Source organism: Primulina tabacum, chromosome 18 (genome assembly GCF_025594145.1).
Source record: "Primulina tabacum isolate GXHZ01 chromosome 18, ASM2559414v2, whole genome shotgun sequence".
Taxonomy (NCBI): Eukaryota; Viridiplantae; Streptophyta; class Magnoliopsida; order Lamiales; family Gesneriaceae; genus Primulina; species Primulina tabacum.
Window position 1 is genome coordinate 8,960,314 of NC_134567.1, and position 13,502 is coordinate 8,973,815.

The window sequence follows — 13,502 nt, forward strand, 5'->3', positions numbered from 1 at the left end:
TAGAATGCTTTTCATCTAAAAAATTATTACTCCTAGAAGACTTAATAACAAGTCAGTAAATCTAAGTATTTCTTTTAATATTGTTTATGTTGTTCCAAATTTAATTCTAGTTTAAGCTTTTTTCAACATTTTTTACTATCAAGGAGTTATTTTATTCATTTTCTACGGTCCAATCATCTAAGTATGCAAAAAAACAAGGTTGTAAATGGCGGGAGGCGGTGACGTGGCGGTCACCCGCCTAGGCGGTTGAAATTTTTTAAGTAATTTTTTTATAGATAATCATGCAATATAAAATGTGCAATTAAATAATTTTTAAGCACAAAATATAATATCATCTAGATAATGTGCAATTAATAAATATTCATCATCATATTAATGCTATCATGCTAACAAAGCCAAAAAACTAAGTTTAAATTTCAAAGTTTCAATCAATTATCCATCATTAGAACAAGTAGTAGACTAAACATAACTAATCTTCCAAATCATCTACATATGCACCATCTACTATATCCATGATCCTCTCATTATCGGACTCAAAATCAACATTTTCTTCATTCTCCTCCTCCAATGTATATAAATCTTCGTCAAGTTCTCTAACGGGAATGTTCTTTGCACTCCTCCTTGGATGTAGCACTTCATCCGCTCCCGAGGCCTCCGCTACCATTCTCCAAGTAAGTCCTGAACCCGGCTCGACCTCATCTTCCATCACCATCATTGACAAGCCAACCTTGAGCTTCACTATCTTGAGAGGATAGAAGCAAATCTCCACCCATTTCTCTTTTACTCTTCTTCTTCATAAGATTAGCATTGAATTTGACATATACAAGATCATTCAATCTTGATGTCTCAAGCCTATTCCTCTTCTTAGTATGTATCTAAAAATTTAAAACCATTGTTTAAAAAAAAGATAGATAACATAATTTATAAATTAGTTCTCAATATTTACCCCTTCAAATTGACTCCAATTTCTTTTGCACCCCGATGAACTACTTGTCAAAGAGAGAAATCTCATTGCCATTTTTTGTAAGTTTGGAGTGTCACCACCATAATTGGACCACCATCCAACTTAAAAAAGCAAAGAGGAAAAAATAATTAAACCAAAGATGGGTAAAAAAAATACATGTACTGACATGAATAAAAGTAAAAGAAAAAAGATTTACCCGAGTCAAAGTCATGGTACACATCCACCTTCTCATATGCCGCGACCGTCATTTTTCTTCCAAATTTTCCAGATTTACTCTTATACTTCAGCAATTCATCATTAGCAATGGTAGATTGCATGTTCTCGTCAGTGGCAAAAATTATCTCAACACAATTCAAAAACTCATTCATGAAATTGGTGTCATTTGATATGCTTGAATCTTTGAAGTAAAAGAGGGATTCAATAAATAAGCGGCATAATGCAAAGGACTATCAAGTCTACCCTTAAACTTCTCATCAATAATCTTCAAAATAGGGATGGTATTTTACTCTTTTTTGAAAGACTTTTTAATGTCTTCTTTGGCTTGTTTAAGAGCACCCAATAAGAATGCCATGGAGGGCTTCTTATCACCGTCAACAAGACGTAAAACTTTCACTAAAGGGGTGAAGACATTCAAAGCCAAAGAAACATCATTCCAAAAGGATATACTTGTTATCGTGGCTTCCCCCGCTTTTCCCTTCACACTACTCCTTAAAACTTTGTTTTGCTCCATTCATCGGATGTAAACATGAGTCTCAATTGATCTTTCTTGTCTTTGAGACTTTCCAAAGTCAAAAATGAAGTAGCAAATCTAGTCACCCAGGGCCTCACAATATCACTCTTCTTGGTATATTTTCTCATAATAGCCAAAGTTCTATGATGTGCATAGATGAATATCGTCAAGGCCTTTTCTTTCTCAAGTATTCCGCTAAACTTGAGTAGTTTTCCAATTTCTTCAAGCATGAGGTTGATTGTATGAGTCGCACAAGAGGTCCAAAAATTTGAGGTTGTGTAACCTTCAATAAATCCTCCGCCACCATATTGTTTGTGGCATTGTCCGTCACTACTTGAACAACATGTTGCGGGCCAATCTCAATGATATATTTTTCAACAAACTCAAATATATAAACCCCGGTGTGTGCCTCCATGGATTCTTCAATAGAACCAAGGAATGAAGTGCCTAGCTAGCAATTAACACATATATTCATAATGCTTCTCCTCTTGCGATCGGTCCATGCGTCGGTCATTATTGAACATCCATTTTTCATCCATTCTTCTTCATGTTTTTTTAGAGAAAATTTGTTCATCTCAACTTCTTGCTTCAAAAGTGGCTCTCTTAAAAGATATTCACTTGGAGATTTGTAGCCCTGACCGAACTGGCCAATCGCCTCTACAAGTTGTCTAAAACTTTGATTGTCAATTGAATGAAAAAGAATCCCCGTTTCGTATATCCATCTAGTAACATACTCATGCACATCATTTGTAAACTTTAACTTCAAAGCATCATTTATGTTTTGTTGTCTTGTCTTAGTTGGATCGATTGCGGATGTCCACTTATCAATAGGCCCGAGATTCTTTGGCTTTTTTTTTTAAAATTATCTCCCATCACTTGACAATCACCATCCTCTTCATCAACACATATGTTTACCTCTGCCCTTTCTTCTTTTAATTCTTCCACCCTTTGACGCTTTTTATTCTTGCTATATATTCTCAAGATAGTCTCCCAATCTTTTTTTGTCATCATCGGATACTTTAGGACATGCTTCAACTTGTCCTACAATACCCGCAATATGATGTTTCATCCTATAAACTCCTCCTTTAATAAGCCTCTTACACAACTTGCATGTGATTCAATCTCTTTTCTCTTTATTATACAACACCCCATATTCCCAAACAATACCATTAGACTTTGGCTTAAATTCCAACTCCGGTTTTTTTATCTTTTTTCGCCATTAATCTTCAACAATAAATAAAAAAATAAAATAATAAATTAATAATAGGAAAAAAAAATTTATTTTTGAAATCACAAAATCTGAAATATTATAAAAAAGTATGATAAATAATAAATATGCAATGCCTAACCTAAATATTCTGACTGCTGGCAGCAGTAGGCGACAGCACCGGAAGCGGTCCGTGGCGGCGGTCCGCGGCGGGCGGCGACGTGCGGATTGTGTGTGGTGGCTGAGAGTTAAGAGTTGAGAGTGAAAACAAAAAATAAAATAAAGAAAGTGAGATGTGTTAGGGTTTTAATATTTAAAATTAGTTGACTTTGACTAGATTTTTAAAATTTTTGACTAGGATTTTTAAGTTGTTTTTTAAATTGTTGACTACAACTTAAAAATCTTGACTGCCTGCCTCATCCGCCTGCTCGCCGCCTCGCCCGCCTAGCCTGCCTGCTCGCCGCCTTTCCCCACCTCGACTCGCCTGCTTGCCGCCTCGACCCGCCTCCCCAATGTCAGTATAGCTTGGGACGCTTAAAACACCCGCCTAATGCATAGGCGTCCGCCTCGACCGCCATTTAGAACACTGCAAAAAAGTAAGTCCAACACTTGTTGGTCATCTCACAAGGATGTCTTCCAGCAAGAGCTTGTAAAGCCCAACCAGCTCGGCACCCGTAAGCCCAGCTCAACTCGACACATTACTTAAGTCCAACAGAGCGTGACAAGTCATAAAAGTCCGACCAGCTCGGCACCTTAAAGCCCAACACATCCTACACATTACTTAAATCCAAAGGAGCTTGGTAAATTACAAAAGTCTTACCAGCTCGACATCCTAAAGATCAACACAGCCTGACATGTTACTTAAGTCCGAAAAATTAAAAAATCCCGACAAGCTCGGTACCCCAAAATCCAGCACAACCTAACATATAACTTAAAGTCCAACAGAGCTTGGCAAATTATAAAAGCTCGACCATCTTGACATTCTGAGGCCCAACACGTCCTAACACACTAGTTAATTCCAACAGAGCTTGGAAAATTACAAAAAATCCGACCAGATCGGCACATAGAAGCCCAGCACATCCTGACACATTCTTAAGTCCAATGGAGCTTGGAAACTACAAAAGATAAAACATCTCGGCACCCTAAATCCTAGCACAGCCTGGCACATTACTTGACTCGGATGGAGCTTGACAAATTACATAATCCCGAACAACTCAGCACATTAAGCTCAACACAGCCTCAAACATTAGTTAAGTCCAACAGAACTTGGAAAATTACAAAAGTCTGACCGGCTGAGCATGCAGTAACTCAAGCTATGTTTGGCCAATTCTTAAGTCCGGTATGTCTGATTGGTTAGTAAGTCCATCTATATATGACCGATTGTTAAGTATTTCTATGTCTGATTGGGTTTTAAGTCCAGCTATGTCTAGCCGTTTATAAAGTCCTACAGAGCTTGGTAAAATCAATTACACCCCGAGCAATGGTCCTGCTCAGGCCGATGGTTCATGACTTAGTAAAATGTCAAAACATTTGACTTATTCTCAATTATGCCACAGGCAGAGGTCCTTATCAAGTCAATGATTCATTACTTAGTAAAAGTTCAAAACATTTTACTTATTTTCAGTTATGCCTCGGGCAGAGGTCCTGCTCAGGTCGATGGTTCATTACTTAAAATATTTCAAAACATTTTACTTGTAAATAATTATTCCCAGGGCAGAAGTTCTGCATTGCTCGGTGGTTCATTGCTAAGAAAAATTTCAAAATATTTTACTTATTCTAAATTATGTCTCGGACTGAGGTTCTACTCTGGTCGATTGATTATTACTTAATGAAGTTTCAAAATATAGTAACTTATTTTCAGTTACAGCCGGAGCAGAGGTCTTGCTCGGGGAGATTGTTCATTAATTAGTAAAGTCTCAACATTTTGTGAAAGTTTAGATTGTTAAGAGGCTCGGTTGGTGATCCTATACTATTAAAAATAATATGCTAATTAATTGGGAAGGGTGAGGCTAGATGGAAGGAAATGCATAATTCATTAAAATAGGGCTGAGCCCAACTGTTACAACAAAAAAGGTACAAGTTAAAGGGTCCTCCAACCTAGCCTCAGCTCTTTTTTCAGACTCCTCGGTGACCTCGCCCTCCCCAAGAAGATCATAAAGGGCCTTCGCTCAGAGTTGAGAAACATAACCCATGAAACCGAGCTCAAAAAACTTTATTGCCTTGTTAGTACATAAGGAATCGAAATCATCAGACTTGACAAATTAGGTTTTCTTTCTTGTCCAAAGGGCCTCAGTTTCCTACCATTGTCTTAGCAACTGGCTTTCCAAAGCCTAGTTCTTCTTAGTTAGTTGGGCCCTCTGCTCGGCTCCCATCTCTCGTGCCTCTTCCAGCTCAGCCACAAGTGAAGCCTTCTCCGTCACTGCTCGGTCTCGCAGCTCTTTGAGCTGTCACATCAGTTCCCCGTGCCTAGCCCAGACGTCGGTTATATCCTTTTTGTGGGACTAGACACGAGTACGAGCCTAGAAAGCTTGGAAGTTGCGCTACCTTGCATGAATTACTCCTTGCACGGGAAAACAATAGTATGATGTTTGGAAGAATGCAAGGAAAGTGAGGACACTAAAATATCTCTTGCCCATAGGAAACCAATGGCTACTTGTTAATCCAGTTCCTGATTGGGTAGCTGCCAAACCAGATTGAGGTCGGTATCTCAAATCAAATTCTACATAATCCCAAGGGCCATTGAACCTTAGGAGCCGAGCATCAGAGAGTCCTCGGGACGTATAAGCGATCCGGAACCCGAGGCGGAGGTGTGCGATTTAGTGAGTCCTCAACCTCAACAAAAAGGCTTTTCTCGGAGGCTTGAGCCTTCTTTGAGGAGCCTCCGAGCTCCTCTACATCATTAAGAGTAGGGTCCCTAACACCTGAAGCCACCTTCTTAGCTGGCTCAACGACCTTCTTTTTTTTCCTCCGAACTAAATTATCCGGAGATTCGAGAGAAGCCTGCTTGGATTGTTCAACCATCTCGGCTTTCTTCTGCCTTAGAGTATTGACCATTTCAAAGCTCACCATTTTTTTACACGAGGAAAGAGAGTATTAAAGCTCCGAAAAAATTATAATAATAATAAAAAAAAACACTAATGATGTTAGCACGAACTATACTTATGAGCACTCTAACTCAACCGACTTCCTACAAAATCCGGATTGGCATAGGATGTCATCTTGCATCAGACTTAGTGTTCGGAAGCACTAAGCCGACATGGTGGAAAATTATGTTTTGAACCGGGGCTTAAACTCAAAATGATAGGATTCTCGAGAGGTTATCTCATCCTCTCATGTCATGGGGAAGGAGTAAGGCACGAAAGAGGTGACGTAAAAGAAAAGGTTCGACCTCCCCTTATGAGAATAGGGTTACTCCCCAAAAATTGGTGCTTAGTTTTCATTTAATGTAAAATCGGTTGGGCCTACTCATTTGATATGTACAAAAATAAGTAAAAGACCCATGGTAATCCTAAAATTGAATTATTTAATAATAACCCCTAAGGAAAAAATGGTGGAATAGCCATTGGGGGCAACTTGGTTTGGGGAAATGCCAGAGTATTTACACACCCATTGAATCAGTTTCAGGACGGGAAACCTAAGGTCCTTGTCTACTTGGCCTTAATAAAATTATGGTAGCCCAGGGAGGATTTTGTGCTTGGTCAGCTACCCCAGGCATAGCCAGTTCAAATATGGAGGGCATGCCGGATTTCTACTTAAGTTCATCGGCCAACACATGATCGAGGTGGGAACCTTCCACCCCGTACCACTTCAGCCCTACATCCCTTAATTCGACCTTTAAGGCTCTAGCCTCCCTAACACGCTTTTCATGTAGACTCAAAAGTATGGGGCTGGGGGATCGCTTAGGATCAGAAGGATGGGAATCAACAAACTCAGCTATCTCATTGATGGCTCGGGGATCGGGACCAGACATCTTGTCTTACTAAGAAAATACAAATAAATTACTAAGGAAAATTATGAAGTCTCGAGTACAAAAAATGTCTTGGTTGGGAGAAATTTGATAGTTCTGCAGCATAGCGGCAATGTGGTGAAAGTTTGAAAATAACACGAAGAAATCGCCTATTTATGGTATGGGATCTCTTAGTCATGAAAACATGATCAGAAGTATTTGGACGGTGTGGATTGGATCGGGAGTCCGAACTATTCCCTCAAGAATCTGAACAGAGGCTAAATCATGGTAGTCCACGTGGGCATCAAAGGACTGGAAATAAAAGTCACACGGATCGAGATTTTGATTCTCATGCATCTTAATCTTAACCATTAATTGCCCTCTGTTTCAACTAAACGAATAGGCCTGAACAAACTTTGAGTTAGAATCCGGAGGAAAACTTAAACCACTCGTATTACAATCTTAACTGCTCGTTTCAACGGTTGGGATGCCATCACGGAAAAAATGGCTTCAGAAATTCATTCTTTAATCGGTTCAAACCAAACATTCAGTCTAAACTTCATAATTCTTTTAGGCCGAAATGAAGGAGGTACTATTGATACCCTCGAAAAATCCGACCCGTCCCGAATCATGTTGACTGACCCAGACTACATAGGAACTATTTATAAAGATTTACTCGAAATTTGAAATACTCTCTGCTCGGTAAAAGTTTTGTCAATGATAAGGACTAAGAAGCCAAACTCAACGGTTTTTTTTCCCGAAAAACATCGCCGGAAGCGGGGGGCGGGGGGTGTAAGTTGGACCCCTACCAGTATATACAACAAAAGAGGAATAAAAATAAAACCTAAAGGGAGGGGGACTAGGCCAAGACCTCCCAAAGGCTATACAATCGTGACATCAAAAAAAAAATAAAGACATACTACAACAGAGATCCCAGATAACAGCAAAAAACACGAAAGACCATGGGGCACCCCGGAATATATCAAACGAGGTAAGACAAAATAATGGACAAGGAGAACTCTTCAGTGAACGCCCACCACCTACCGCCAAAAAAAGTAGAACAAACAATATCAACCAAGATCAGGAGGTCGCCCATATGGCAAACTCTCGACTGAGCCGCATTAAGCCTGTAATATCGTTGCTGCTGGGAGCGCGTACGACCGGGGAGAGGTAAAGATAAACACGCAGTGGTAGAAGAAGGCACAACACCCCCCTCACCGCCCACATTCTTGGACTCCAACGCAAAAGATGGCAAACTCAATGGTTACCGACCCGAGCTCAGGTAAATAGGGCAGTGCATAATGTTAAGTCTATATAAAACTTTTGAACTAAATCCTCTGTGATAAGGAAACAATCTCAAGGAAAATGAGATAGATTATTTCTAACGTCCCAAAAATTTGAAGGTCCACGTGAACCACATGCATGCAAGTTATCAAATTCTTATCTATTTTAATTAAAAAAAATTTAGTTTCTGGTAGGCATGTTTACATGTTTAAAATGTAATTTTATATTAGAATGCATAAAACTGCATTTTTAAAGGTTATTCGAGATGGGATCGAGAAACGGAGACCGAGGGCTGAAAAATGGAAAATATTTTAATTAAATAATTGTTTTTATTTATTTAAAATAAGGTTGATGTTTTTTGTTATTTTTGAAAATATTGAGTTTTGAGGTGATTTTATACGCCGAGACGTAATTTTTATTGATATTCGATTTTCATCAAAAATACGAACTTTTTGACAACTCGGCTAATAATATCACGAACTTTCCTAAACGAAATATTTTAAATACACTATTGGGATTATTGGGCCTATTATGTCATGTTAATGGAACTAAGCTACCACACTTATTACTTATCAAATATTAAGCCCAAAACCCTACCCATCTATTTGTAAACATACGCATCATCTCTCCAACACACACAAGACTCCTAGCACCCCTAAAACACACGGCACACACAATTTTCAAGAAGAAAAGCATCGGTTTTCTTGAGGGAAATTCAGCCAAGGTCGTTCGTCGTCATTCTTCGCATTGTCAACGTATTTTCGTGCGTAATATACGCAAAGGAACACCATAATTCTTTCTTTTCTCATATATCACACCCTAATATGTATTTGATTATTGTTTGCATGATAAACATGTTGTCCTTTTGAATATTTTCGTTTTTATGCATTCATGGATGATTAAGGTATGATTTTTGTTCCAAAACTTGATATGTAATTGTGTGAAGGGGCTGCCATGATTAAGGACCAAGATGGTACATTTTTATATGAGTTTAAGAGTCCTTAGACACAAAGAAATAGGCTGCACGGGTCATGGAACCAAACTAAGCGAAATATTGCATGTGTTATCGCAAGGGTTCGGTTATAAGGGAACCACGGTGCATGGCTCGGCCAGGGCTTGAACAGGGCTGGGCTGGGATGTGGTTGGGTCCGGAGAGGAGTCTTAGCCACGCTAGGACTCAAGCTAGTCAGCTAGGGAAGAGTCCAAGCGAACTAGGGCTCTTCCCAAAGCCACCCTAGAGTAGCTGCAGCGTAGGGAGGTTCGCTGCAGGGGCTAGGCTAGGTCTGTAGGGTCGTGAAAGGGTTCACGAGGGGCTAGGCATGGTGTGGGCTCGAGGGTAAGGGTCCTAGCTAGGTTTCGAAGAGTCTTAGTCTTGTAAGGGCTTCTCGGCCGCAGTACTCATCTGGTGTAGGTAGCTTCAGCGCGAGCTAGGGTCGAGTTCTAGGGGTCCAGTAGGGTCCATAGAGGTTCTGGTCAGGAGTTGGCTCAAGGTGGCTCGGGCTTGGCTCGATGAAACCTAGAGTTGGCTCGAGGGTTCTTGTCTAGGGTTCGAAAATTTAGTTTAATGGGCTAAGGCTTGAACCATGGGTTCACGGGGGTGGTTCATGGATCACAAGGGCATATTAGTGAAAGGGGATCGGTTACGGTGACCGAAAGCGCAACGGAAGTTTAAAAATCAAAATTTTGCTTGGAATTTTCGGCCACCCCACATTTTGTGTAGCAAATACAAAAACAAACACATGTCATACATAGGGTGTTTGAGAGATATACCTATCAATCTTTAAAAGATTGATTGTGGCTCCAACTTTGTTGTTAAACAACAAAGCTCTTGAATGGCAAGAAGATCTACAAGCTTCCTCCTTGAGCACACCTTGCTCAAAATTAGGCCCACCACTTGCTAAGAAGATCCCCTCTTGTTTTGCACTAGAAAAACAAAAGGATTTTTCAATGAGAATTATTTTCTTTCCTCAACACTTGAAGAAGAAAAATGAGAGAAAAATGAGGGAGAGTATCATCCAAAATTTCGGCCATTGCAAGGTGTAGGAGGGAAGGGAAGACTTTTCTTGGGTGTTGAAAAAGTTGAGTTAAGCATGTGCATGCCATGCCTTGGTTGTACAAAAAGTTGTCTCCCAACTCTTCACCTCCCTTGCATGCAATATGACTTGGGCTTGTAACAATTACAAGGCCCATGGACTATTTAAATTGTCTCAAACATATTTGAGCCTAATTAGACTTTACTTAATTTTACTCAAGCCCACTAGTTAAATAATTATTTCCAATTGGGCTCTACAAGGCCCAATGTTATTTAATTAATTCAACACTTGAATTAATTTAATTATTTGGACTCTACTAGGCCCACTAGCGTTTTATTAATTCAACACTTGAGTTAATTTAATTTAGTCCATAATAATGTTTATAAAAATCACAATTTTCAAATACATTATTTACTTGGCCTATTTTTAATTTAGGAACACATTCATAAATTAAAAATTACATTTCTCTCATAGAAGTCATACTTCTATTTTTCTCAACGCTTATAAACTCATTTATAAGCCGTTCAACACATTGAACTATTTTTACTTCTCAACGGGATCTAGAAAGCTAGTACTTGTGTGGCCCTCAATGGTTCATTGATACAACTAGCCGTGGGTTCACATCTCCATGTGATTCGGACTAAACATGTCCTTATATGAGCATACCCCAATTGCTCCATTCTTACTTATCAACTCCTTGATAACAAGAACGTCAGAACTGAAGTCTGATAGTACCCAACCAATCATGTTAAACGCCTAGCAGCATCGCTTACATGATTCCCTAGGTATCAAATGATAGTGCCTGCAAGAACCATTCAATTATGGTTAGCGTACAATACGGTCCCTTCAACTCATATATCCCGACCGATTCGACAACCATTGGTTTATCGAGAGTTGTCAATGAATTGATACTATGTGTCATGTCGTAGTTGCATCGATGGTGTAATCTATGAAACCCCTTTCATAATTACCACCATACTCTGATCAGAGATTTCAACCTACACATACATGAGAACACATAGGATATCCATACCCGAAGGTAAGCGGTGAATCCCCGACTACAATGCATCGACTCCTATATGTTTCGACAGAACACCCAACCTTGCCACTTGATGACCCCATGAGAGTCGGTAAACAAGTCAAAGTGTAATTCTAGCACATAGAGTCTCAATGTTGTCCCGGGTCATAAGTAATAATGGTGTACAACCATAAACTAGGACTTTTCCACTCGATAAGTGAGAACCACTTGGAAAGTCCTTTATGGAGGGTTGTTCAGTGCACTCTACCAGGAGCACCTATCTGCATGCTCGGACATCACAATGTCCCCTACCAATGAAACATGGTACTCACATCGCAGATACTAGTCTCGAACTCTAGCGGCCTATATCCTTCTTAGCGGCGGCTGAATCGACTAGGAACTGTTTAGAATATACAGTATTCCAAATATGAGTTTCATGATACTCATCATATGAGCATCTCATATTCTTTCTACTATTTGTATATTCAAGGGCTTTATCTATGCAACTAGCATGGGTATACAGATAAAGATTTGCCAAAACAATAATTTCAAATATTATTAAAATAAAGACTGCTTATACACAGAGTTTCATTGTGAACACTCGGCCAACATTTGCTCGACGGGCACCTACTCTTACAATTAGGTATTTTGGGAATTTTATATTAAAATTTGAATTAATTCTGGAATCAGTTGCTCTACGAATTAATAATTAAGAAATAATTAGAATGCCTTGAATTTAAGCTAAATAAAATATTAAAAATTTAATTTAAACTTAGATAATTATTTGAGATGGTCTAGAGTCAATGAAAGCAAGAGAAACTCAAAATCGAGAAATTTTACGTCTAGAGGTAAAACGATTATTTTACACCTGAAAAATAGTAAACGTCATGGCAGTTCCCTGAATGCTGTAAAATATTTTAATATGATTATTTTAAATTTTTATGGAATTTTATGATAAAATATTAATGTTAAAAGATATGTTGCAGACTTGGCTTAAAAAAAATGATTTATGCATGTTTAAATTTTATAAAGTTATGAAAATATGAAATGTTGAAGGAAGTGAAGTAATTGTGACTAATATGATGATATGATGATATGTAATGCCAAGGCTCAGTTGACGGGTGAAAGTGTCGCTGATGTCCCCGCCGTCCAGTACTGTGGTTACATGTAGATGGATCCATCGACCTTCAGCTAATACAAAAATAATAATTAACGATCTGAATTCAACGAAAAGAAAACATATATGTATATGATGAAAATGAATATGTTTATAAGGATATGAAAAAAGTTTATATTTATGCATTGTTCATGAAATGTTATGTTACGTAAAAGTATTTTCACTGTTGCAAGTGATTGAATACGTATTACTTGTTATAAAGATTATGATTTGCTGAGTCTTTAGACTCACTAGGTGTGATGGATGGAAGTGAGCATAATAATATTTATGTGGAGGGACTTGATGGTTGATCTTTTACTGGACTGAAGGTACACATAACCCGAGGACCAGTGCTAGTTTTCCGCATTTACGTTTAAGTTTATGTTAAAGATTTTTACGACTATTATGATTGATTTTGAGTGGTTTTTGAGATGTTGGTAGTGTTAGTATATTTTGAAATATTGATAGTTTAGGTTTGGCAAAACAGTTGACCATTTAATATTTTGAATTCTTCTTTTGAGTTTCAAATATAGTTGGTTGTTTTAATTTAAAATGGTGTCAAAATATTATATATATGTGTGTGTGTGTGTCGGACGAATTAGGAGTAGGGAAAAAATTGTAGTACTTTTTAAGAAAAACGAGTAGTTGACGTTTTATTATTAGATTTATAAATTGCCAAAAATAAGGTAAGATCATCACAAATATGGTATTTTACGGAACTTACTCGACCATAGTTTTTTCCTTGTAAAATACTTGCCTAGCTAGAGTTCATTATATACAAGGTACTCAGTTTCATACCTATAAATATCAAGTACTCTACGATTTGATTCATTCACTCTTTGCTTTACACAGTCACTACTTTTCTCGCATAATTAAATTTGCTCTCCGGACTTACTTAAGAATCGGAAGTGTTACACAAAAAACACTTACAAATCTCTATAAGGGCACCCACAATGGGGTGTTAAATGGGTGTACTCTCCATTGTGAGTGGGCGTTATAACGCCCATTCACAGGAGGGAGAGTGAGGGGCATTCAATTGTTTGAACGCCCCTCTGTCAGTTTATTTTTTTAAAAAAATTAGACAATTAGCGACGGTTTTTGAAAAATCCGTCGTAAATTTACGACGGTTTTTCAAAAACCGTCGCTGCCACGCGGACCCCTCTT

The 13,502-nt window shown here is 38.4% G+C and overlaps 1 protein-coding gene across 1 annotated transcript; it reads right to left on the minus strand.

Annotated features, from left to right (window-relative positions):
- Positions 1 to 294: 294 nt before the first annotated feature.
- LOC142533948 (uncharacterized) lies at positions 295 to 3,074 on the minus strand. The gene is made up of 3 exons (XM_075640883.1): positions 1,161 to 3,074; positions 947 to 1,065; positions 295 to 875 (listed from the first exon to the last, which is right to left on the minus strand). Exons 1-3 carry the CDS (start codon positions 1,330 to 1,332, stop codon positions 696 to 698), a joined length of 471 nt encoding a protein of 156 aa, XP_075496998.1. The 5' UTR covers positions 1,333 to 3,074; the 3' UTR covers positions 295 to 695.
- Between the last annotated feature and the right edge of the window lie 10,428 nt (positions 3,075 to 13,502).

Excerpts from the sequence above, each read along its gene's own strand:
- LOC142533948 (XM_075640883.1), bottom strand. The coding sequence starts at position 1,332 with ATGAATGAGTTTTTGAATTGTGTTGAGATAATTTTTGCCACTGACGAG. Across the intron at positions 1,066-1,160 it reads GTACCATGACTTTGACTCGG|TTGGATGGTGGTCCAATTAT; the intron begins GTAAATCTTTTT and ends TGCTTTTTTAAG. Across the intron at positions 876-946 it reads ATTGGAGTCAATTTGAAGGG|ATACATACTAAGAAGAGGAA; the intron begins GTAAATATTGAG and ends TTAAATTTTTAG.